At 45.2% G+C, this 25,878-nt stretch overlaps 1 protein-coding gene across 2 annotated transcripts; it reads right to left on the reverse strand.

Moving 5' to 3' along the window:
* Positions 1–6: 6 nt before the first annotated feature.
* On the reverse strand, positions 7–25,545 carry INTS1 (integrator complex subunit 1). Of its 2 annotated transcripts, none has more exons than XM_019620847.1 (45): positions 25,294–25,545; positions 24,877–25,014; positions 24,613–24,772; positions 24,271–24,376; positions 23,821–24,007; positions 23,551–23,696; positions 23,147–23,288; positions 22,657–22,833; positions 22,299–22,407; positions 21,627–21,747; positions 21,303–21,380; positions 20,634–20,791; positions 19,901–19,997; positions 19,413–19,504; positions 19,077–19,137; positions 18,566–18,763; positions 18,226–18,355; positions 17,861–18,040; positions 17,626–17,775; positions 16,910–17,089; positions 16,611–16,715; positions 15,526–15,693; positions 15,064–15,175; positions 14,477–14,635; positions 13,517–13,663; positions 13,011–13,109; positions 12,614–12,738; positions 11,653–11,907; positions 10,811–10,970; positions 10,151–10,291; positions 9,577–9,757; positions 9,370–9,493; positions 8,736–8,854; positions 7,617–7,704; positions 6,903–7,129; positions 5,826–5,949; positions 5,211–5,344; positions 4,624–4,816; positions 4,230–4,357; positions 3,301–3,413; positions 2,673–2,786; positions 1,787–1,857; positions 1,173–1,264; positions 957–1,066; positions 7–531 (listed from the first exon to the last, which is right to left on the reverse strand). In XM_019620847.1, the coding sequence occupies exons 1-45, from the start codon at positions 25,528–25,530 to the stop codon at positions 416–418; spliced, it is 6,252 nt and encodes a 2,083-aa protein (XP_019476392.1). In that variant the 5' UTR covers positions 25,531–25,545; the 3' UTR covers positions 7–415. The 2 variants fall into 2 exon arrangements, with proteins under 2 accessions (XP_019476392.1, XP_019476391.1); XM_019620846.1 differs by having other exon boundaries at positions 14,477–14,638.
* Positions 25,546–25,878: the final 333 nt, after the last annotated feature.

A 25,878-nucleotide genomic window follows, 5' to 3' on the forward strand; every position in this document is an offset into this window, starting at 1 on the left:
ATTAAATGGTCTCTCCCCCTGCACATATCCACATTTTTTTTTTCCAGCATAAAGTGCAGAGACTTCAACTGAAAGGGCCAAAATTCCCTTCTGCTCTCCCAGCAGCTCTGCCCTCTTGGAGGAAAAAAAAAAAACAAAAAACAACACAAAATAAGTGTCAGCCACTGCCCCAAGACTCCGTAACAAAACTGGTCCCTGTTTGGCACAGTATTCAGGAGATTTTTTTCTCCACAGTAATGGCAACTTCGCCAGACAGATCTGTCCTTGCCCCTTCCTGATCTTCATGTGGCCTGTTACATCATCTCTTTGATCCTTCAGGACATCGGTTGAAATACAGTGCCTTCTTACAGGGCCTCAATGCAGCTGTTGGGTCCAGTTCAATTCCACTGAAAGTGAAGCTCCCAGAACCACGTGTTCAGATTGTGGCCTCCATGTGCAAGACCTTCAAGGCCTCAGAGATTTGAGAGCTGGTGTCAATCTGGCTGTACATCCCCACCAGGAAGGCCCTGTGCAGTAACACTGCAGCGTGCTCTGTGAAAGAGAAAGACAGCGTGAGGAGTGGCCTGAGAGCAGCAATCTGCCAGTGAACACCTGGATGAATGCTTGTAGCCGTGCAAGACGTTCCTCCTTCTGTTATTACTGAACAGAGCATAATTCACCTTGTAATGGCCCCGAGGGTTTGTGATTACGTGAGGGATCACAACTCAGAGAGGAAGATCGTAAAGGAGCAAATCTGTTTCAAGGAAACCTCCCTTATCTTTATGGCAAGTCTCCTCTCTGCGATGCTCACACCGAAGCAGCTATTGATACAGATGACCTACATGTTTGATAGACTATTCTAGGCAACGCTGACTTTTAGCAGCTTCCCAAGGAGGCTGCTTTCATAACAGGAGCTCAATTTTGACCTTTGCAAGGCCACCAAGCACGCACCCCAGAGGAGGCACATACTGACTTACCTTGGCAAAGGAGGGTGTACTCAGGCAGGTTCCTCAGTGCTGTCTGCACCACCTCAAAGTCTCGGCTGCCAAGGCAGTACATGAAGGTAGGAAGGAAGTCTGCAGCAATGCTAGAAATAAAACATCACAGCATTGGTACAGCCCAGTTCACCATCATCAGTGGGCAGCCAGTGCCCCTCAGTGACTCACAATATCCTGAGTTCCCACGGTCCTCACCTAGGGTTGTTCTGAATGGAGCGCAAAGCCAGGCTAAAGGCCAGATTTCGGCAGGACTCCTCTGATGAGCTCATCAGCTTCTGTAGGTTTGTCTGAGAGAAGATGCAGAAATAAGGATCACAGGGCCATATAAGGATCAGAACTGTGCAGACTTGCATTACTACCCCTCCAGCATCAATCCAGCAGATACTGGCTGAGACAGGAAATCTCTCTGTAATAAGGATTATCCTGTTTTGAATGCTTTAAAGGACCCTTTTGTCATATTATGGCGTATAGGAATTTTCCCTGCATTCCTGTGTGTTTTTTTTTAGGGAACTGTTCTGCTTCCTCCTAGTCCCATTATTGTAAAGGGGACAGAAGGTTACTACTTCCTCAGATATATAGAGAAGTTCAAGGGGATGATGGAACTATTATGCAATGGAGAGAAGGCAGTAGGAAGGTATATACTGCCTGCTGTCAGAAAGCCTAATGGAAAGTGCAGCATCTTAGGGGAAAATGTAATACCACCTTCCTCCCCAAAAGCAGAGTAAGAAAAGCAATTAAGCTGGCTGTACAACACACTCTAATGAACAGAATCTTTGACTTTCAGTGGCATTTAGAGATGTCATACTCACAGCAAAAAAGGAAAGAATTTCTGGCCTCCGTCTGGACATCTCATCAATGTCTGTCAGCACCTCCAAAATGTCTGGTGGAAGACACACATTAAAAGGAATGACTGAAATTCACTGATTCAGCAAAGGACCTCCAAACCCAGCCTCCCAGCTGGTCAAGTTTTACTACTTGCACACAGAGCTAGTGTAATAAAGACAGTTATTGAAAAGGGAAGGATGAGAACAGGCAGTCCATTTGCTAGATCAACATATCTCAAACTGCCCAAGCAGGGGTCACCAGTATGGTCATGAGATGGGCAGGGGAAGGAGTGGAGTGAGGCATAATGGTTCAACTCCAGAGTACTTTTTCCTTCCGTCAGTTTCTAGGGTAGAACAACTGTCACCTCAATACCACAACTTACGCCCGATATGAACACTGGACACTTGTGATTTCAGAACACTTCAGGAGAAGCAGCATGTTGTTGCTATATGCCAGGTTAATGTGATTTTCCTTTCTGAAGGTCATCTGGGATTTCAAACAAAATCATGTTTCTAATCAGTTTGGTATTTTTATTGTATTAAATAAAATGGCACTCCTATCAGTACTCTAGAGCAGAGTCACTGGATCAGTGCTGGCTGAACGTGGACTGTAACACTCCATGAGTTACTCACGCAAATTCCCAGAGCACCTTCAAGATACCTGAAAGAAGAGGCAGTTGCAGCACTGCCGTGTTAAGTGACACAACATCATAGGAAGCCTCTGTCACAGAACCACAGAAAGTTAGGGACAAGTCACCCAAAACAAAACCACATCCTAACTGCTGGAGACTTCTAGGAAACAAAACTGTAGCTGACAGCTGAGGAACAGGGTTGGCACGTGGCTGCATTTGCCCTATGTTCTTGCACTTACCCTCAACTGTTTGGCCTCGAGAGAGCCTCTTCATGTATGGGGCCATTTCAGCTGGTGTGAGAGGAGTGAAGAGAGACACGCTGACAAGAGGGAGTGAGCCAGCTGCCGCTTCATCTGGTACAGAATGAGAACGGGTCACTTTTGACAGTCTACACAGATTTAACAGGGAGACAAATCCAGTGTTCCCTACCAACCATCAGCTGAGCTGCAATGCTTCCCAGCTCTCACAGCCTCCTGTCTCACTGCACCTCCTGGTAGCCCTTGCTGATGTAAAGAAGACTAGCCTTCCTAACACTATTTAATACACACAAGTTGCAAAGAGAGAGAAGTATGTACCCTAGGGTCTCCTGACAGGTTGATCCTGAAGCGAGGCTTCGGAAGGTAAAATCCACAGTAATGAAAATCACCCTAAAAGCTTTTCTTCTGCACCAGTAGAGGTACCACTGTCAGCAAAACAAACTAACCCAATCCAGATACTGACTTCAAACAGCCGAGCAGACAAGTACCACTCCCCATTCTAAATACCTTTCACTAGGAGTAGGAGAAGCACTACACAAAAACATCTGCACTCCACAAAGCGCTGCAGGTTTGCCAGCTAGAATTACTTCTGCATCCTAATCAGACTCACCATCCTTCTCTTCTTCAGAGCCTCTGTCCAAGATGCTGCTCTTACTAGGCAGACTCAGCCCAGCCAGGAGGGACTTCAGCATTGCTAGGTCACTGTTGTCTGATGACAGGTCACTAGTGGAACAGATGGCATGTTTAAATAGAAGCAAAGGCACGAGGACAACTAGCAGCACATGAATTAAACATAGTAGAAACAGTTTCTCAGGAACAAGATTTTTCCCATTCAGCGTTAACTACAGGGGTTGCTCCAAAATTAATGCCTTCCATTTTATTATGTTGGCCTACAATATCAGAGGTGGATGTTGGTATGGCAGTAGACTGAACTTTCTGCCAGTTTTCTGTTACATGTTGTTGCTGCGTGACAGGTGGCAGTAGAGGGGCAGTCTGACAAAATGGCATCTGACATGGAAGTGCAGATGAAGCAAAGGGGAGGAACTGAATTTCTCCATGTGGAAAAAACAGCACCCATTGATTGATGATTTCTGAACATTTATGGAGACCAAACAGTGGAGGTGAGCACAGTGAGGCGGTGTGTGGAAATAAATAGGAGGCATTACTTTCAAAGTGACCTATTAGAACTCAAATAAGTTTGTCCCTGTATCTGCAGCTGTGATCCTCCTATTATTGCTGCAGGTAAAGACTGCTGCTGGCTCTCCAGAAATAACTGCAGAGCACTACAATACCTTATCAGGGCATTTAATTCATTATGTGAGTTCAGATTATCACCCAACTTGTCAGGTTCTGTTTTCACCTATAAAACGGGAGATGCTGTTCATATCAATAGACATTTAAGCAAGCAAGGGTGAAAAAGTGCCACATTAACAACTGTTGTCACATTATCTTGCTGTCCCCTGCCTGATTATCTCATGGCACCCTGCCTGAGCAATCTCTCCATGAACTAACTGGGCTAACTGGACTAAGAAAGCTTACTGTAGAGGATCCGAGTGCTTCTGCAAGAAGGAGACAGCTGCTTGTGCATTGCACGTGATGTACTTCTGGATAAACTGGACATATTTGCTGATGAAGGCAGCCAGGTGTCGTGAGGATTTCCTGTAGTTCTGAGAAAGGGTAGGGATGATGAGTTAACAAAAACAGCAATGATTCATTGCTCCATCCTGCACTTCTGGGGCCCAGGAATTAGATTACTGATCGCTGGCCTCCCCTATTATAATCTCTCCGAGGTACTCTATACATCTTTTGGCTTTTAAGATACACGAAGGTTCTCCCTCCGTATAGCAGAATGTTGGGCTGCCCTTTGTTACATTAGCTTCTCCCTCTAGTGGCTGGCAGCCCGCACACAGTGTGCAGCAAGGACTTTGCCTACCAACAGCAGACGGATGAAGGAGAGCAGACAGTCCCATAGTGCCGCCTGGTGCTCATTCTGGAAGACCTGTGGCTGAAGCAGCTCCAGGATCCCCAGGACGTGTATGAAGAAGGTCAAGTGGTTCTGCTGCCTGAACTCCTGGAAATTGAGGTGAACACGGCCGTGTAACAGAGCTGCAATCATCGGCAAGTGCCTGAAACACCAAACAGAAGAACAAACAGCTCTAGCCTCTTCCTAAATAGAATTACATGTTGTTACATCCCAGTGGCTTTAAGTGTCCCTCAAACTCTCACAGGGTTTTGGGTTTGACCCCCGTATCCATGGAATCAGCAGTCACCATTTCCCACGCATTTTCTGTTCTGTAGGCTGCAGTTCTATGAGGATTGTTTCCTGACAAACAAGCAGCCAAAAACAGTGCAACCTCCTTATAAAAGATATGGCTTTGCTGCCCTTTCTTGTAGGTTTCATAAACAAACACAGATTCTGCACAATCTACGTGACTGCTCTAAGCCTGCCCCACACTCCTATGGCAAAGGTTGATGCTTTTCAATAAACTCAGTCTTATGGATGAAAGGAGAGAGCTGTACCTGAGAAGGAGGATAGGATGAGCCACAGCTAGCTTCCTGCATGCCATGTTGGCATCCCACACACGGCTTTCTGATGACTTGGAGTCACTGGTGTCTGCAAGGAGGTTAATGAATCTGTGAACCAGGGCATCAAGCTAGAAAGAAAAGCAGTGAGTAAATAGTTAAGTTTAAAGCACAAGCAAGCCTGTGGCTCTTCAGCGGCATTTCTCAAATACTTTCCAACAACAGATGAGGTTAACAGAAATTATTCCCAGGTAGAACCTGCAAGCAGATGCAGCATTCCAGCTGGCAAAGGATCTGAAGTCCACAGTCCCTACAGACATCAAAGCAGGATCAGACGCCTGCACATTTGCGCTTTACAGAAGCCTTTGGCACACAGAAATTTATATAATCAGAGCTTAAAGTATTTTATAGAGAGACAATGAAAAATAAATCATACCTAAACTCTGCTCCTGAATGTGAAGGCAGGGAAGGGGCAACTGAAGAGCGAGGTTAAGAAACCAAAATGACCCAACCAGCACTCTCTAGTTCTCTCCTTTTAGTCTGAGCACCAACATAGCATTCGCTCCAGGTGCACAATTGGAAAAAGGGGCTTTTCTGAGCTTCTCTATTTACCTTGCAAGTGCTGCTGTCTCTGGCTCCTTCACTGGTGAGAAGCATCTCAGGCAGAGGCACAAGTTGCTCGGGTAGCTGCAGGTATATCTGAAGCAGAAGGTCCTGGCAGCATTTTCCCACAGAGCTGAAAGAAAAAGGTAGAGAAGAGCCTCTGGTTACTGCTTTAGCTCAACCAGCAAACATCACAGACCCATCAGATTATTAAAAGTTTTCTTGTATACGTGATAAACAACTTTGCACAGTAGTCACCACTAATCTGACCAGTGTTTATTCAGTCTGTGATTCTTTTTGAACTACTCTCAAAATATGCGCAGTCCACAGGGATCCATGATCTACAGGGATCCACCATGAGGCCATATCCAGTGCTGGAGTTAGAAAATTGATTACATAGTTACCCCTGGATATAGGACAAGAAAGCCTGGCTTCCATCTCCAGTGAGCAGAATTCCTCTATGTAGTGCTCACGGTCATCAACATCTCAAAAAGTAAGTCAGAAGTACAGCTAATCAGACTAGCCTGTTCACAATTAGCACACCTGCCTGAGATGCACTACCATGCAACAGCAACTGAAACTACAAGGCATCTTTTCTATTACCATAAATGAAGTTAAAATTAGGTCAATTTGCTCCACTGACACAAAGACACTATCTTCTGCTTTCCCAACAGTGCTAACACAGCTGTTAGAAAACAATCATAATGATCAGCACAGTTTGCATTATAAGCAATGATTCAAGGCATGAGTAGACAAGAAATTCCACATTAGACACTGGTAATTAAGAACAACAGCTGACTTATTAGAAAAAAAAAGTAATGTTGAACATTTTATGCCAAAATTCCTGAAAGAAAACATGCCCTGCAATTTCACTTTTAAGGTGACCTTCTTGGTTCTAGTAACACTTCAGAGTGACATTTTATTCTCCTAAAATGTCTGGGAAGATAATGCATGGGAAGCACTTGTTATATGGGCTCTAGAACACTTACTAATGAAGACATGCTGTCAAGTCTCATCATTACCTGGCTGCCTGTGCCCAAGTAACTACAATTAGAGTAGACAGTGCTTTCCATTTGCGACCCCCACCTGCTACCCCACTGCTGGATGCAGCCGGTCAAATACTCTGTTACTTTTTTCATGCTCTCAAGGTCCCCATGAGAACAACTGAGTAACAGAGGCAGTCGAGACTGGATGAGTGTGCAGGAAGCCTCTTCTGTGTTCTGGTATCTGGTTTCTGCTTCAGCCAGGATCAGCTCCACCATGCTGATCAATTCTGATGCCTTTAGATGGAGCACAAATTCCTCACGGCGCTTCTGCAATGCAGAACACAAAATTAATCCCAGCTGAATCCCTAGATCCTTAGTTCTAGTTACACTTCCCCCAGACAGACAGGAACATCTCTTAAGATGAGACTTAAGTAACATGGAAACTCAGAAAAGAGATTAAACTGCATTTTCATGACAAAATGGGAATTATCCCATGCTGGGTTTTAGCTTGCTCATTGCTGTAGCCTTTTGACTAGATCTTTAATAGATACTGTAGCAACTCTGCAGGAGCTGCAGAGGAAATGTCAAGGGGGCAAACTTATGTGTGCTCAAATGAGCTTTTTGAACCCAAAATTGCCATTATAATATATAATAGAGTAGAGCAGCTAAGCAACCAGCTGAGGTACAGGCAGCAAATTTGGCACACTGCACCTGTATCACTCCAGTTGCCTCTTGGCCATGACAAGTCATGCAATATGAAAGTATCACCTCTCACTCCATTCAGACAGGAGACTTGGAAGAACTGAACCACTACCTGAGGAGTTCTTTGGTCCCTTCCCTGCCAGATCCGAGGGATATGAATACAGGCCCACAAGAAATCCAACGAAGCAGTTGGATCAAACCTGCCAGAAGACAAAAGAAGACAGATTTGCAATTAGAGTCAACGCAGCCCTCAGGCAGCACGCAAACACATGGTACTGTCTCTAAACATCACAAGTACTGTGAAGGAAAAACATCTGCAAGATGTAAAAATAGGATCCATTAAGTCCCAAGAAGGGACTTGGTTCTGTTCCCAGATTATGACTAAATATTTGTTGCAGTAAGCACAACACAGGTATGGTGCCCAACAAATGGCATTCAGCAACAGTACAGTGGCTGCACAGTCATGCACCACAAGGCCAAAAGTCTGCCACAAACATAAACAGTTGATACAAGGAGACCAGCGATCTTCATGTTGCAGTGTGCAGAACATCCTGCCTGCTATCCTGGATTGCAGAAATTAAATTGTTAGTGAGCAAATCAATAAAAAAATTGCAGGAAACAAATATTGCTAGCTTTAGAAATACTGTCAGTTTAATCACGCTGTGCCTCGCTACTCACTAGCCGTTAGGGCATTCTGGTCTACGAGCGTAAGAAATTTAAGCAAGATACTACAAATACAGTAAAACTCCAGTATCTGAGAGCAACATACAGGAGCTGAGAGCTCCCAAGCTCAGAACTGGGCTAGAGAAAGACTGGTAATGGAGTTTAGTACAAGCAATGGATCCAGCAGAGCCTGCCCGGGTACACAGACTCCCATTCGTTTGCCATCCAAGCCATCTTTCAATCCCCATGTTCATAAAGATTATCAACAAGGGCAATGCTAGATGGATTACCTAAATGATTAGTACTTCCTATTTAAAACACAGCCAAATCTTTATGTGCTCTTTCCATCAAACAGCAGGTAATATTTAAATCAAGGTACACAAATCAGCATGACTGAAATCAGCATCCTTCTCGCAAAGCCTGTTTTTGGCTGAGCTACATCTCTTGGCACACGCACCGTGGAACTCAGCAGCTCCTGTTCGCAGTTTCTGATTGTTCTCTCTCAGACAGCAAATTGCCCAACTCACAACTCTGCTAGGCTCAAAAAAAACCCACCACTAAGACTCACCTCTGCTCTCGGTTTCTGCAAAGCAGAAGCTTGATGCACTGGTGCAGCGTAGTCCAGCTAGACTGATGAGTGAGAAGAGCCAAGAGATACGGGCGGAAGGAGGGCACCTGGGATCCTGCCTGAAAGGACCAAAAATCGAGATGTATAAACAGATTCTTGCTGTTAGGTGGACACAAGAGATGATGATGGCAATCCAAGCAAGCGGACAGCACAGAACAGAACACGTGGATTGAGGATTTGAACTGCAGTACTGTTTAAAACATGGCAGAAGTCATGACATTCGGCTTTAGCCTTAGCTCTGGTGTAGCACTTCTGGGCGAGCTACTTAATTGTCTTCAAAAATACACATGAAAACACAGAGTGCTAGGCTATATGGAACTACGCTGTGTCTATAATACTCTTTGAAGTCCTGAAAAGAACAGGGCTGAAAAAATACAAAGATAAGATGAAAATGTGCCTCATACTGAGAAGGATGCACCAGAATCTCTATCTTAGTCAGACTGTGCTGCTCTCAAACAGGTATAGTAACATGTGGCAAAACATAAAACTCTCCCATAACCTTTTTTCAAGGTGTAGGTCAGCACTCCATAAAGGTGGTTTTAGCATAGCAGTCTCTCTACCCAACAACTCTTACCTTGTTCCAGGAGAACAGTAGTTTCTGCTGGAGATCAGGGCAGCTGCTGATCACCTCTGGGTCCAACATCTCCAGCCAGTCATTCAAAAGGCCAGAGGATGGCCCCAGCCAAGCAGCTTCAGTACTGAAGAGAAAACAAAGCCAGTATCAGAGATGATGCCAGGAAACCAGACCTCCCACTGAGTTCCTATCGTCGCGTAGGCTCACCTGCAACTATCCAGCTCTTTCTTCACTGTTGTCTCTTCCTTGTCCTGGAGCAACAAGGAGCTCACCACAGCAATTGGTTTCATGGCAGGAAATCTTGCAGTGGTCTCAACAGTAGCCGAGAAGAGGACTGTGAGGAGTTCCTCCAAGTACGGAGAGTGAGTTTCAATCAGGCCCTGAAGGACTAGCAGAGGTAAAAAGATGTCACTAATCTCGACGTGTGGTCAAAGCTATGAAATGTTCTAAGTGTCTCACGAAGGCAATCCATCAGTTGAGAATTCCCCAGAGAATGGCTCAGTAAGGAAGAGAGAAACCACTTCTATCTCGAATAGCAGACTTCTATTTCTTAATAGGTTAGCAGAAACTGACAGTTTGCTGTAAGACAACCTCAGTCCTTGGTCACAGTTTACAAACCCACATAGCAGCACAGGGAAAGGAGGTGATATAAAATAGGCCACATTTAGATCAGTCTGCATTTTCCTGCTTCCCACTGCCTATATATGAGGTGCTCCCTCCCTGTGTGCTGGAATTTCAACCTGCTGCTGCAATAGAGAGGAGAGCAGGAAGACAGTCATACCTTTGCTGATGAGCTCTGGCTCCACATTACCCTTCTCTCCTGATTTCAGGGTTGCAATAATGGCACGTACCGTGGAGCTGATCAAGTCAGGGTCATGACGGAAAGTCAGAGCTTCCGTGAGGTGCAAGAAACCACCTCGAACTACAAAGAAATTACAACATTGGCATCTGAGGGACAAGCAACAACAGGCCTCTCTTCTACAGAGGCACCATACTGTAGTGGCACACAACTACTCAAACCTACACACGCACAACATCCCACTGTCACTCTACTCCCTCCACAGCTCTTGACAGCTCTCAGGGACAATGTGGATTGAATGAATCTTGTCCTCTTGAGGACAGTGTGAATTAAAAGAATACTCTATAACCACAAACTCATTTCCCTGATGAAGCTCTTGGCAGGAGACTCACCAACAGATAGCAGATGACAATAATTACAAGTCATGACGTGACCTTGTTCCATGAGCTTTCTTGCATGCTCACCTTCCAGGTCTACAGCTAGCATGGAATTCCTTATCTGAGCAAATGGAAGTTTTCCCTGAGCAATCTGCTCACCTTACTGAGATGCTAACAAACGTCTACTGCAAACTAGCTTTGTTTCTGTCCCTTTCTTAACCCGCTTGGTCCACTCAGAACCCCACGAGCTGCACAATGCCAGTACCGTCACTGATCCTGTGCCTTGAGGAGTACTGCACAGCAAAACCCTTCAGCTGGGCACGCAGAGGACCATCTTCCACTGCAGGGTTGTCCAGCCACTGCAGCATCTGCATGAGGACTTTGAAGAAGAGGGAAGAGAAGGCAGTGTCTTGTGGCATGCAGCGCTGGGGAGAGCAGCAAAAGACACCTGCTTACACACACTTCAAGAATAAAACAAAGATAGCAGAAGGGGCAGACAGTGCACATACTGCCATGAATACATAGAGTACACCAATTCTGTTGGACCATACCTCACTGAAATCAAGGCAGCAGCTCTAATGTAGAAATGTAAGGCAGAAAACATCAGTCACAAACAAAATACCTCTCCGAGCATAATTAAGGGTAGCTTTGTGCATTCTTCCATCATGAAAGGAATGAGATATTTTACTGGTAACTCTTAGCCTGCCCTGAAGTTCTCCTTAAGGAATCACAGACTTCCTTTCATAAACTGTCTGCAGATACTTACAAGACATGTCCATGCTACACAACAGCACAGACTCGAAATTCCAAAACAGGGGACTCACAGCTGCAAACCCACAGTGACACAATTACTCTATTGCTTCAGGTTCACCTAGCCCTGAAGGTAAGCCCCAACTCTCAGCAGTGCTAGGCTAACGTGGCCTATGTGCATTCAGCTGTTTTATGTTCAGACAACTTAAGTCCCTTTGTATTATGCTCACAGGCTGTGTTTTTAGCATTACACAGGTAGAAAATCTGCACACAACAGAGTAGATGCACAGCAGATTTAGTTTCCTCCCCAGCCTACTTTGTTCAACAGTGTGGAGATTCTTGTCTGACACCACTCACCTGATACTGGTACAGCTGGCGCATCAGTGGGCAGGAGATGAAGTGGTTACGATGCATAGCCATCACCAGTGCACCACTGTGTGGTGAGTTCATCAGTGCAGCTACTGCCTGCAGAAGCTGTGCTGTGATCCCGGTCACTTGCGTGTTTCCCTGACGGATTTGAGCCAACTCCTGCCCCAAGGCCTGCTGTAATGCCAGGGCAAGTGGGCGCAGGTTTGAATTCTGCCATCGTGGGTCTGGATTTAGTGGGAAAAGCTGGTAGGATGCAGAACAGAATATGTCTATGAAAGCAAATGAAAGGACTTTCTATACCATAAAGTACCCCGAGGCAGAGGGTCAATCTACCTTGTATGATCATACTGACCGTGAACCAACTAGAACCTTGATACAGCTTTTTCAATATTCTAGTGCCTGGTACAGGAACAGCATCTATGCAACACCAACCCAACTGTCAACACTGACACCATGGGGGAAATCACTGCACTACCCAAATACAGGCGATCAACTTGTCCAATTAATTCCCTGAAGGTTTGTTTTGAAGTCAACAGAGAGAGGAAGGCTCTGCTAGCAGATATGTCAAAGCACAAAGGCTGTTGACATACAGCTTTGTTGCCAAGGCCCTGTGAGCATTTCACAAATCCTCCATGCACTGCTGAGACGAAAGGCACTATACACAGAACAAACAAGATGCAGAGATGGTAACATGCTAGTAGGCACTGACAGTATTAGGCGCGATCAAAAGCCACATCATGTTCAGACTACATGAAAAAACCAAGTCCATCCAACATCAACTCCGCCAGACTGTAACAGCACAGCCTTACTCTATGCAGGGCTTTCCTATTCCCTGCCTACAAACACTGCAGGAAGAATGGAGCAAAAGACGCAAATAAACAATGTGGATTTTGCAAAGGTGCTGCAGGAAAGGAGGTGATGGACAATCAGCTTGAGGCTATACCAGTACCTGCAGGAAGATGCCTGCTAGATCATCTTCTGGGCCCAGAACCCGAACCTGGCTTAAGGCACGGATTCGGCTCTGGCCTTGATTGCTCTCAGGGCTAGATTTTGACTTTGCAGTCTCAGCACTGTCTGCAGTAAGAATAAAAGAAAAGAAAGAAAGCTATTGTTACAGTAAGTAGCTCTGGAGCCCCAGAACTGAATCATCTTCAGCTTCACTGTCTCTAAGTACTGAGAAATCCAGTAGCTTTTCGCTCAAGGCAAAGCAATACCTACTTTTCTGTACTACTCGGAACAAATAACTATAGAAAAACTCCAATAATACTGGAATTCCTCCCTCGAGCAGCGAAGACATTTGAAAGACAACTTGGATATTCTGAAGTTTAAGCCATCCTGGACAGTACCTCGTCGGGCTGGTAAGGAGGCTGTGAGCAGGGAGTGGAAAGTCTGGCCTCCTGTCGCTCCTCTTTCGTGCTGGACCTCCACAAGGTGAGCCATGTAGTCTGAGAAAAGGACAAGATACGAATATGTTTCTTCTCCCTCCTTAGGGAAGCAGTACAGAATTGGTTGCTGCTTGTGTAGCTACCACAGTGAAGACATTTTGCTGTTCATTTGGACTTCATAAACATGATGCAAATGAGGCCTGTTTTCTTTTACAGTTTAGCCTCCAGACTATTTAGACTTTGTACAATCCAGTTCAGAAAAACCCTTCTCTTCTTCGGGAAATACAGTCAAGAGCCATCTAGACAAGAACTAGGGAGGTCTCTACAAAGGCAACGAGCCACCAAAGCAGCTGGCACAGAGTCCAGTGAACTAGTTTGGGTTTTACACCAGGAAGTCACAGGATGTACTTACATTGACTGTTTAAGACAAAGTAAAATGTCTAGTTAATCTCATACAAAGCTCTTACTCTTGTCCATAATGTTCTGCTCCAGTGTCTGTGGGTCATGAGATACTGCTTGATCCAGGTACTGCAGAAGTTTGCTCATGCTGGAAACTGGGATTCCAAAGGACTGAACAAAGAGAAGCAGCTGCTGCGGCTCCAGGTCCTGCAGGGCTGCAATACAAAAACACCAAGTTCTCAGATCACCAAATTGTTTACAGAAGGTCATCTTTATTACCCGGTATTGTACTTTTGGCTGGACCAGGCAACACATTAATGACAGGACTGCAGAGAGCCTAAAGCCAGAAGTCTGACAGCTGCCTACACTGCTCTGCAAATCACTGCCTTCTCACTGCATCTTTCAGTTAATTCACTCACTGACTAATTTGATCTTCTGTTTAATTTGATCAAAACCTCAGGAACTCAATCATCCATATTAAAAAATAACTTCCACCCTCTCTGTTGATGGCTGCAGGCAGGAGTTATTGAATAATTCAATCACTGGCTATAGAGAGCTGTCATTTAATTAGTAAGAAAGGGACAAAGCTCTGAACACCAGGAAGAAATGAAAGCACTGATAAGCTGTGCAAGGACAGAAGTAACTACAGATATAGCTTACATTCTTCAGCCACTGCTCTCCACATTGCAAGCACACCACATTCTATGGAAGCAAAGTTGTGCCCGTTGTCTGGTGATTGTGTACTTTAATTCGAGCTGAACTGTTGTAATGCAGATAGTATCCAAATAACAGTCACCCATTTCCTTTAAAGTACACAGAAAACACAGAAGCTGTACAAGCTCTCCCCTGCTTTAGAAGTAATAGTCAGCATCTATAAAAGCCATCGCTCAGCTGCATTCAACGCAGATCACTGCAAGGTCTGCCCTGACAAAGCATCCGTGTAGTTGGACACACAGAAGAACTGAGCAGAAAAGACTACCTTCCCTACAGGAGGGTCTGAAGCACCAGCAAACATCCCACAAGCTCACCTGCATCCACGAGCCGCGGGACTTCAGAGCGGATCATGCGCAGCTTTAGCCAGTCAGGGAGCAGCAAGGCCTCCTCTGAGGTGTCAACCAGAAAAGCAGTAGGAAGGGGCTTTTTCTCCGGGAACCATATATCCAATAATGTGTAAAAATCACCATCCCCTGCTTAAGGGCAGACACAAAAATCTTTCTTATGAACATAAGGACCTAGAATATTCTATCCTTCTCTGTACAAATCAATCCACTAAAACCCTTTCTTGTTCAAAGGCTAAAACAACTTAGGAATAAACACTATCAAATGGAAATGTGACCTATGTATTTGAGTGCCCAGTTCTCATCCCACAATAACCCCTGAAGTCCTTGTTTAGCAGGGAGGGACACACCATTTCGACATTTTCTGCTCTCTGCAGAAGGCAGCAAATAAGCCTGCAAATCCTTCACTCAGTGCTATCTATTAGAATACTACAGCTGTTAGCAAATGTTGTAAAGGACAACTTGGGTAGAATTAGCACTGACCCAACCTGTTACACACACACAGGCTCTCTGTACAGTCCACCACCCCTTGAACAAATCTGAGTACAGTTACTAACCTTGAGGTGGCCCTAGTGTCAGGAGAATAACCATGGCATGCACCACAAGGATATGCATGGTGGCTGTTTCACCACTAGTCCAACGAAGGAATACCTGATCCTGTGACTCTGACTGGAAAAAAAGGAGAACAAACAGATGAGCAGTGGTGGGGAAAGAACAGAAAAGGAGTACTGTGCGAAGCAGATGAAAGAAGACCATAAGAATGGACAAGTTTATTCAGACCAAAGTTCAATCTAGCCCCAGTATCTCCAACAGTGGCAAAAGAAAGAGGAAAACAAAGTGATTTTTACATACACACACACACACACACACACACACTTTTGATACTACATCCAACTATTCTCAAATCAGAAAATTTTTGAACCAGACACAGCTTCTACATTTTCAGCAGCCCACATGGGCATATTTTGTCTTAACTCAAGATTCTTCTACCTGCCTATGAAAGGCAGGGAGGAACTCACCCATCTGTACACCTCCTCGCCTTCCTTACTCTGGCGCATGCATTTGATGTAGCGAGAAAAGATGGAGAGAAGAGCAACAAGTACTGCATCTGACTCAGCACAGTATGAGAGCTTGGAGAAGAGGTGAGACATGATGGTAGAGCGCTCCACTATGAGCCGGGCTACATCCTGCAAGAGAAAAACATCTGTCAGGTCTTTACAAAAGTAACACAGACAGGGCCTCCTGCCTTACTAAGCCACATCCTCCAGTTTCCATCGTCAGCCCAGTTAGCATGATTCTGGAGACCAACACATGTAGTCAAGACAGGAATCATCAATTTACGAAGACCAAGCGATTTGCATGCATCCTGTGAAAACTTAGTGTCCCAAGTTGTAGCACAGATGCTTTCTAATGCATCCCATGGAAAGGGAGCATTTACCAGTATTTATATAGTAAGAACTGTGTTTCTCTAAACATCTAGCAACACCCACATTTTAAAAGGATCTACAAAAAGCAGAAAGAGCCTTTGAATCTCTAGATCCATGCAACTGAGTCTCCAGAAGACTGTTACAAAGGGCGTTGGTCAGTGGATTTATAAAGCTATGAAAAAAGCACCCAGAGTGAGAACAGTGAATAACCACTGTATACAAGCCAACCATCCCAAAAATCACCAGACTTGAACAAGAAAAAAAAAAAAGTCAGAAATTCAATTTCAGTTACAGAAGAGTGAATATTCCACCACTAAGGTTCCTGACTTTCCATTCTCTCTCCAGATACATGCAGGTTTAACACCTGCTTACTTGAGAAATGCTGCCAGATGGTGATATTTCCCTCAAATCACTATCTGCTCTTGCATTCCCCATACTAACTGAGATGGGCTGCTAGACTGGAGACCGTGACTCTGATTTTCTGTTTGAATATGAAACCAAACACACAAGTTGCCCTCCATCACAAATCCAGAAACACAACTACGCACTTATCGATTTCACATGCTCCCAAAAACCCCATCCTGCTGGTACAGCAAGCTACCACTGCCCTGGGCAACAAGTTCAACACATCACACCTCCCCGTGCAATCCCTCTGTCTTGGCAACCCTGTCTCTCACCAGAGCAAGGTCATTATGCTGTCCCTGCTCCTCCACAGGGGCGTGCTGGGAGAGGTACACCAGGTAAGCACTGATGGTCTGGGGATCTGTCTCCATGTGGATGGCCTAGAATGACACAGTTCTCATTAGAGATCAGGAAGTGATGAAAATAAGCACCAGCAGAAAGTATGCTCTTCTGCAAGAATATAAAAATGACAACATCACAGCCACACAGTTTGCTCAGATCTGTTTTAGCATGAGTAGGATAAAGAATCATTTGCCCAGGAGCTGGTCACTTATCCCTTCCAGGTAACACCTACCTGCTGCAAGGCAACAGCTGTTGTTGCTCTAACGCTGTCAAACAGTGGCAGCCTTGGGAGGTCTCTCAGTAGCCACTGATAACCCTGCAGCAGTTCAGAATCACCAGAGTCTTCTTCCATGGGGTGATCTTTCTCTTCTCCATCCCGCAGTCCTCCTTCTGATAGCACCAAAGACAAGCCCTGCAGAAATCACACAAACACAGCCTGTGCGTATGAGGCCACAGCTGGACCCACCAGTTTCATACTAGTGAATAGAATAGAAACAAGCTTCAGACATCAGGGAGCGATCCAACTGCCATGCACACAACCTCCAACATAGAACTTGTTTGCTTGACAGCGACCCTGCTTAAAGTTTCAGTCCTCTGTAAGCATAATCTCAAACTCTGCAATTCTGCCTGCTTTGACTATGCTCTAGAGCACCAGGCATTTACTAATTTACATTCCCCATGGAAAACAGCTGCTGCCAATTACTCCTTGTACTTCACAATCTGCTGAGTCTACACCTGAACTTCACAGGAAACAGCAAAATCCAGCTTTATCTTAAAATGGTACTACTTGGCTGTTGGACAGAGAAGATTCTGAGCAGCAGGAAGCAGAAGTGTATTTGATGGGGCCTGGAGATTGAGATGAGTTAGCAAAGAAGGATGATACAAAATACTGCTCTCAACCCTCAGCTTCTGATAAGCCCTAGTTGAAAACATTTTTCTTTTGCTCACCTTCATGGCCAGGACCCGTGAAGCCACCTGGGAGGAACTCAGGCGTCGCAGGAAATAGTCAAGTACCTCGCAGGTTGTCTGTTCATCTGCCTTGGGACCCAAAAGCAAGTCTTGCAACCGTCCAAGCAGTTGCCTTTGTTTCTGTTGTCTCTGTGGAGCGAGAAGTTGGCCTTTCCAGTGAAAACAAATCCAGGATGAAAGCAGGTAACAGAACTGAGGCCCAGAGACCACTCACCTGGCGTTTCTTGGCACGCTGCTCTTTACTCTCACCCTCCTCCTCTTCTTCCCCTGAGGTTGACTCATCAGCAGCATCGTGAAGCAAGAATTCACAAAGGCACTGCACAGGTAAGACATCCAAGGAGCCCTCACTGGATTGAACCAGATCTGCCAGCCATGGCATTGACTGCGACGAAGCCTATGAAGCAGGAGAATGACAACGCAGGATCAGCAGAACATCGATGCTGCACTAATCATTTCATTCCTGAGCAATAAACCACCTTCTCCTGCACCATACTCAGCTCTCTCCTGTCCCTCACTCTGCTTAAGCTTTAGAGAGAAGAGATCAGATCCTAATTTTGCCAATCCATCAGTGGAGCTTACCTGCCTTTGAATGATGTTGAGAAGAAAGTCAGGATGACGACTTCGGCACAGGAGGTGGCCCAAGCGAAGAGACTGGTTCAGGCTTTTCACCTGCTCCAGGACATGCGGTGGAGGCCTGCGTGGAGGGCCCCTGCCAGAGAAACAAGAAGGTAATCACAGACGAGGCACACTTTCATTGTGGTGATCAACCAGTTCAGCACTGCATGAAAGCTATATACAAGTTGCAACACATATCCTACATGTCCTACCCCCACCAACCTCCTCATTAACAGCAGGAGTTCCTGACCAGGATTAACTGGAATTTCCCAATACCAACAGACTAGAGTACAAGGCTACTCACTGAGGGTCCAGACTTGTCAGCTGGGATAGCAAGAGGCTGCTGCTCTCTGTTATGGTTTGTTTTGTGGATGCAGCAGCCAGATGACCCTCAAATGCAAGAATCTCCTGTTTTTCCCTCTGGGAGATTTGAAGCTCACGATTAATCATCTCTGTGCGTGTCTCCTCATCCGTCAAGGTACATTGAGGATAGGAGTAATTACTGAGAAAACAAGCAAAGAAGTTATCTTGCCCCATTTAAGACTTATGAAACAAGAATGTCCCCATGTTATTAGCTCTATTAGGGACAACACACACACAAAAAAAGGCAGCTTCCCAACACTGCCAGGGAGACTGAGAACCTTTCAGCAAATTTACATCACAGTCACCCCTTGTTGGTTACATTCTCCTGGGGGAAAACTCCTTTCCCACTCAAACAGCAGCACTACTGCCAGCTCCACTAAAAAGGAAGAAGCCAATATACATGAGCTGAATTCAGAAACACACAATTTATAGAGGAATCTAGACATACTAACTTTGTCATGACCATTTCCATGAGCATCTTTAGAGAGGGGTACTCCTCCCATGCAGCCAGACCTACAGCATAGAAGAAAAAGATATTCAGGAAAACAGGAAGAAGTCAGAGCTTTTACAGAGATTCTATCACAATCCAAGCCATGGAGAGACAAGCTTATTTTGGAACATCCCACCACATCAGGGCACAGACACTGACTCCAGTCGCATGCCAGTCCAAACTCCCTCACTGTTTATTTTCACACCCACAAGGAGCATGCAGCACAGCACAACTTGCTAGTAGCCCCTCAGCCAGTTTTTGCAGCAGAACTGGTACCCGGAAAAATGCTCACACTCACCAATGTTTTCAGGATTGAATGCAGCCACTACAAGCAGGAGAGGCCAGGCCTTCCAGTACAGGGTAGAAATAGCTAGATTTGGAGGCTGGTACCTACAAAAGCCATCAGTAGATACAAGCAATTTAGTTACTGGAAGCCACTACAAAACTGTTCTACTTAATCATGCACTGTTTAGATTTGGCAACACCAGTTCAGTAGTTTTCAGGAAAAAAAGAAATCTCTTGCAAGTGTGACAGCAGAGTTCAGCTGAAGATTTCTAGAGCAGAAAGACCAGAGTTCTTGCAAAGAAAAGTCCATTCTGTGACTCAGAACTATTTTTGCCTAGGAGAAATTCTCACCAGAGCACAACATCAAAAAGATTTCTCTGGGATTTCATTACTAAAATTTTTAACTGGAAAAAGCATCGTGAAGTCTGTGAACTAGAACTGCCAGTTGTAAAGTGAAAATGAACTAGATCACACTGAGATTATCTATGTGATAAGCCTTACCCTGGGGGTAACTGAATATTTTCTGGATGGTGATAAGTGCACAGATTTAAGACAGCATCAATCAGCTGGATTCTCTCTACCCTGAGGACCTCAACATCTGGGGGGAGGAAAAGACAAAACAAGTTATTGACCAGCCTACCTTGCTGAAAGTCCTTCAAGAAAACCAACAAAGCAACAAAAATTCAGCTTCAAGCCACTATGTCATTGTGGTCTTGTTCTCATGATATTACAGGATTAAAAAACCACAACTCAAAAAGCAGCAACACTTAAAACAAGCCATAAGGATACTGAGACATAAATGAAAAGACTACGGAACACATGGATTAATTTCTTTAACTTCCAACACTTTCACTTCTGAACGGCTTAAAAATTTCTGTTCATTTTATTGTCTGGATAAAGGACTGAATTGAATTTAGAAATGGCAGCTTAAATCTCTGGGTGGCAAATCACAGCCTCTCATCCTCAACGAAAGCAGCATTTCCCAGACACCCCACTGACTGATGATCAGTAACGGGCAGAAACAGTGGGAGAAAATAAAAATCTTCTCCAGTGAGAAAGCAACAGCAATATACATCTGGCTCTGAGCCAAATGCTTTGCCATCAAGATTAAAACATGCTCTGAGTGATGCAAAGGCTCTTTGGAATACGGTAGGAGCTGCCTCAGCTCCGAGCGATGCTAAGCAGACACAGCCAGAAGGAACCACTTGCTGGCTGAAGCTCTGTACAGTCTTACCATCTGCTTGCACAGCTGCAGCACGCTTCACCAAGTGGTCGGCAAGCTCCATGGCATCCGCAGGGCCAAGAGGAAGGTCCCGGGACAAACCAATCACAAGGATCCGCATCAGCGTGTCTTCAAGGATGGGCACCTCAGAGCACAGGCGAAGGAAGAAGCTGCATGAGACAACAGACAATCAATCACGCTTCTCTTGACAGCAGCAGGAGGATTGCTGAAAACCTCCACAGACCCTACAGCTCACCTGAGCAGAAAATAAAGCACAGTTTAGCTTCCAACCATTTTCCTGGTCTCCAGGTCCAAATGCAACTATCTGAAACAAATTGCTTGCATTGCTTTGTACCTCTGCGCTTTAGTCTGTGCGAGTCTGAGCTCCCTAACATTAACACCAGCACAAGCCATACAGCACAGGGCTGTCCTTCTCACCATTACAGCATTAAGATACAGAACAGCTTGGCAGAGGGAAAAAGAATCAAGGAAGAAGAACAGAAAGACTGGAGCAATGGTCGCCAATTTTAAGCCGTGTAACAGACGATGAAAAAGCAAGCACAGTTCCAAGCCTTTCCAACACAGAGTTACATAAAGAAGCACCAGAAAACACCAGTTCCTTTGCCTCTAGTTACAGCAGCTCTGCCTCTGTACCCAGCTACAGATGGAGCATACACTCACTTGCGGTCGCTCTCGGGGGGCCAGTTGTCCCACTTGTAGTAGGTCTCCGGCTGTTCTGTGAAAAGCACCTTGTGGAGGCTGTCAGAATGAAGAGGATAGTAAACGTAATCCGTGTGAGTCTCAAAAACATATTCAACAGTTCATTTTCCACAATGAAAAGACATCAGACAGGATAACAAGGGGTCCACAGGAATCATCTGTGATCAGATAACTTGGTTCCACAAGGAATTTCCGAAGGACACATGCAAGGGCCTTTACAGCGTGCCATATACTTTTGGAAAAGGGACTGGATATGCACAGTAGGGTCCCAAGTAACTCTCTTACCAGTGCACATAGTCCTTTGGAGCCAGCTTGCTGATAGATGGAACAACTGTATGAAGCCACCAGACAGCATCTCGTTGGATAGCAGCAATTTGGTTCTGGAAAGAGCGCAGCACTTCCAAGTCTGAAAGACAGTCAGATTACAAAACTACACACATACAAGAATGCCATCCAGAGCAAAGCAGGAGATGGCAGACATTTCAAGACCAGGTAGTAACCAATGCTCTGAACATTAAGTAAACTGGGAAGAAGTCAGAGTCTTTAGCATCCCAACACTGACAGCACACATGCTTCACTTTCTGATGCACGCTGCAACAAAATCCCAAAACGTAGTACAGATGAATAAAGACCATGAGAAGACAGCTCACAGCAGTCACTTCAGTGCTATCCCAAAAGCTCTGCCACCTCAGAAACATGTACTTGGTAATCCTTACTGCTGCTCTCCTAAAAGTGACCTTGTCCCACAAAAGGCACCCATCTATTCAGCCAACAAGCAAATGCCACATCTACATACAATTCTGTTGGTCGTGGGATAACAGCATGCAGCCCCATACCTCTATTCAGAACACTGGCATACACTTCTTTCTAATTCTGGCTGTAACTCAGTCCCAGCACTGCCTGGAGGTATCTAACAAAATACCCATCTTCAGAAGGAAGCTAGGTTTTTATGCTTACTCTTTTTCTCTCCTTTGTCCCAGGCAATTCCAGCCTCTTTCACCTGGGCTGTGATACCAAGCATCATGGAGACAGCTAGAAGATCAGTTATGTGGATGACAAACCGCTCCTGAAAACAAAAGCGAACCAAATTACAGCCATCTTCTGAAGTGTTTCATCATAAAAAGATGAAGTCATGACCGTCTGGAAATGGAATATGGAAGATCTGCTAGGAATTGCAAGACACAATACTGAGTCACCCAAATAACAAGGGAGAAAGAAATATCTGTCAGGAAAAACAAATAAACCAAACAGATACTGAAAAGCCCAGCCCACCCCTCGTACCTCCCAGCAATACATGGAGCAAACAAAGTGCTACCTTGAATTCCATTTCTGCATACTGGGCCTCCTTTCGTTCCTGCATAAGGCCCAGGCAGAAGGCCTGGAAGTTGATTTCATGTTTTGTTTGCTTGATGATCTCTCGCAGCAGTGCCCGTGAAGCCCGCAGGTAATCATCCTTAGTAGTCAAAAGATCCTGGAACACCATTGCTAGGTACTGAGGGAAAAGAGGAGTGTAAATATCAGCAATTACAAAACAAAAAGCATATTGTTTGTCGTTCAGACACCGGTGAGCTATAATACGTGTCTCTAATGAAATTTCATTACCACAAGTTTGGTCATTCTGAACGTGGGAGCCAAAAGATGCTCATACACATTTACTCATAACAAGTTAAACAAGGTGATCTCAAAACAGTATGATACATATTGCACAGCTGTCTGTGGGAAGATTTCATTCGAGCCACAGTTCAGCTAAAACTCTCAGGCAGGGATCTGGGCCCACCAGTAGTCACACAAGACACTACACCTACCTTTGGTGCTTGCTCTGAGCTGTGCTGAAGAACAGTATACAAGATCTGCATGTTATTGGGATTTCTTGCATTTGAAAGTTCATTGAAAATCACAAACTTAATCGTAGTTCCCAGGTTATCCCTGTGTGCATTCAGCAGCTCTCTGCAAGGGAAGACCAGAGGTTTGTAAGCTGAGACTTCAGCTAGAATCGTGTTCTGATTTTTCTTGAAGTGTTTAATACACAAAAATAAAGAAGGTGCAGCAATAGGTATGTTCACAGATGCTAAAGGATTACTGAAGGATTTGCATACCAATGAAATTCATGTGAATGTGACACAGTCTCCCATGGCCAAAGCAGATATTTAACAAGTCTATCCATAGCCAAGGCCCTGGGCACATCTTCCAGACGGAGTCACTCACTCACCTGACACATAGCATGTAGTGGTTGAGAAGGACCTTTGGCTTGAGACGAATTTTGATCAGGTTGGAGATAACTTCCATGTCCTCTGAGCTGTGAGTGTTGCAGTTCATACAAACAGACATGAGCAAGTCCTGTGCTGGCTTGGTCAACTGCAGAGGAAGAACAGGAAAACTGCAGCCACTGGCCAACACAGAACAGAACTGTAACTCGCTTTACTGGCTGAATCTCAGACCAAGTCCAAAACATTCAAGGTCCAGCAATCTCCATCCTTACCTTTGGATTCTGCAGCCACATCTCCAGCCTTTGCACAGCCATCTGCCGCACCTCTTTGTAGCCACAAGTTGCTGTCAGCAGACGAAGGAGGTTTCTGGACACGTTATCCATGGGCTGGCGCCGGTTGAGCTGATCCCGCAGCATGTCCAGAACATACTCCTCCACACTCTCTGCAAGGTCGTCGTACCTGGGCCATACAAACTGCATTTTATTCACTTTCTCCCAAGCCAGCTCTGTCATGCTTCACTGTGTCCAGAGATCAGCATTCTTTTTTGTTCACGATAAAGACTACAAAAACAAATCTACTCATTTCTCCTGATATTCAACGTTCTCTAGCAAGTGTCATGGGACAGCTCATGCAGAGAGGGAGCTCTCTGCCACAGCACTTCAGGAGTGGTGAGCACAGATAGGTCTGTCACATGGCTGCACCAGGAAAGGAAAGCACTTCACCTGGGCATGAGCTGGCCCTCCTGTTCTGGGCTCATTTTCTCCTCTGCAATCAGCAGCTCACTCTGGCTGTCTTCCTCCTCTGTCATGGAAGGGTGAGGGCTGCTTCCTATGAGAGATCCGCACAAAGCACACATCATGAGACAACTCTTTCCACTGCTTATCACTCACACATCACATACAAGCACATTATTCAAGTCTTTCGCTGCTTGCCCTCAAAATGAAGGGAAGCAAAGAAGGGAAAAGCAATGCCAGAAACTCAGTATCTGCTCTAGAGGACTCCATCAAGTAACACACTGTTCACATCTGTTAGCCCTTGCTACTATTTTTTAAACATCCACTTACCAGCGCTAATGTCCCCACCACTACGACCAACTTCTCCATGCAAAAGCATGCTCTTAGGAGGCATCTTTGTGTTAAAAGCTGTTTGGATGTTATCCACAAATGTCTTGCAGTGAGGGCTGTCCACCCAGATGCGCTCTCCAAGGGAGTCCTCAATGTAAACCTACAGAAAAGAAAGCAGCAGAGAACACAAACCACACTCAAACTTTTTCATACAACTTGCCCACCACTGCCTCAGCCCAGCAGAAAAACCCTTTGTTCAACAACCTTGACAAAGATCTCTGGCCAGTTCTCATCCTCTTCGTAAGCTGCCATGAGAAGGTTGCAGGCCAAGACAGACACAAGGCTATTTCCTTTAGCTTTGAAATTAATAGAGGCATCTCTTCGGAGCAGGCTACACAATGCCTGGAAAATTATATTAAAAAAAAAAAAGAACAAAACAAAAAGTTTAAATTACATACCCAAAAATCATATAGAAAAGCTTTAGAAAAAAAGCTACAAGTCTCAGTAACTTGCCACAGAACTGCAGTATTTATAAAGGCATGCAAACTACTTTCTGGCCAGACAGCAGTTACAACTATACTTGTGATGTGGCAGGAACCCCAGAATTATACTTCAGAAACATACAGTAAGATGTAAGATGCTTCAGGAAGCCCAGGAGTCCCCGTGTGACACAGCTCTCACCTCGATGACGCCTTCAGTGGCAAATATATTTGGTTTGATTTTTGCCAGGTACATGAGGCTCAGGTACAGCGTGGTATCAGGTTTGGCTCGGTTCATTTTCAGCTGCTTGGCCGCTCCACACAGCACTCCCTCAATGCGGTCATCGTTACCTTCCGCCTCTGCTGCCTCAATTTCATCCAGCAGCACCGTGGGGACAACTGCAACAACAAACACACAGGCACCAGTTTTTACCTTCATGCAAAACAACCCGCCCTGACACGCTGCCAGGATCAGCCGCCAGGAAAGCAAAACATGGATCCACACCTCAAATACTGCGCTCGGTTTTAGGCAATCCCTTCCTTTCTCTTGCAGGTGGGATGTGACAAGACTCCTAATACAAGACTGACTGAGGCCCTGGAGCACGTATGGAAAAGGGCAAGGAAGCTGTGAAGGATGTGAAGCACAAGTCTTACAGGGAGAGGCTGAGGAAATTGGGATTGTTCACTCTGGAGAAGGCTCTCTACAACCACAAAATCACAGAATGGCCAGGGTTGAAAGGGACCTCAAGGATCACGAATCTCCAACTCCCCTGCCACAGGCAGGGCC

This window comes from Meleagris gallopavo, chromosome 16 (genome assembly GCF_000146605.3).
Source record: "Meleagris gallopavo isolate NT-WF06-2002-E0010 breed Aviagen turkey brand Nicholas breeding stock chromosome 16, Turkey_5.1, whole genome shotgun sequence".
NCBI classification, from domain to species: domain Eukaryota; kingdom Metazoa; phylum Chordata; class Aves; order Galliformes; family Phasianidae; genus Meleagris; species Meleagris gallopavo.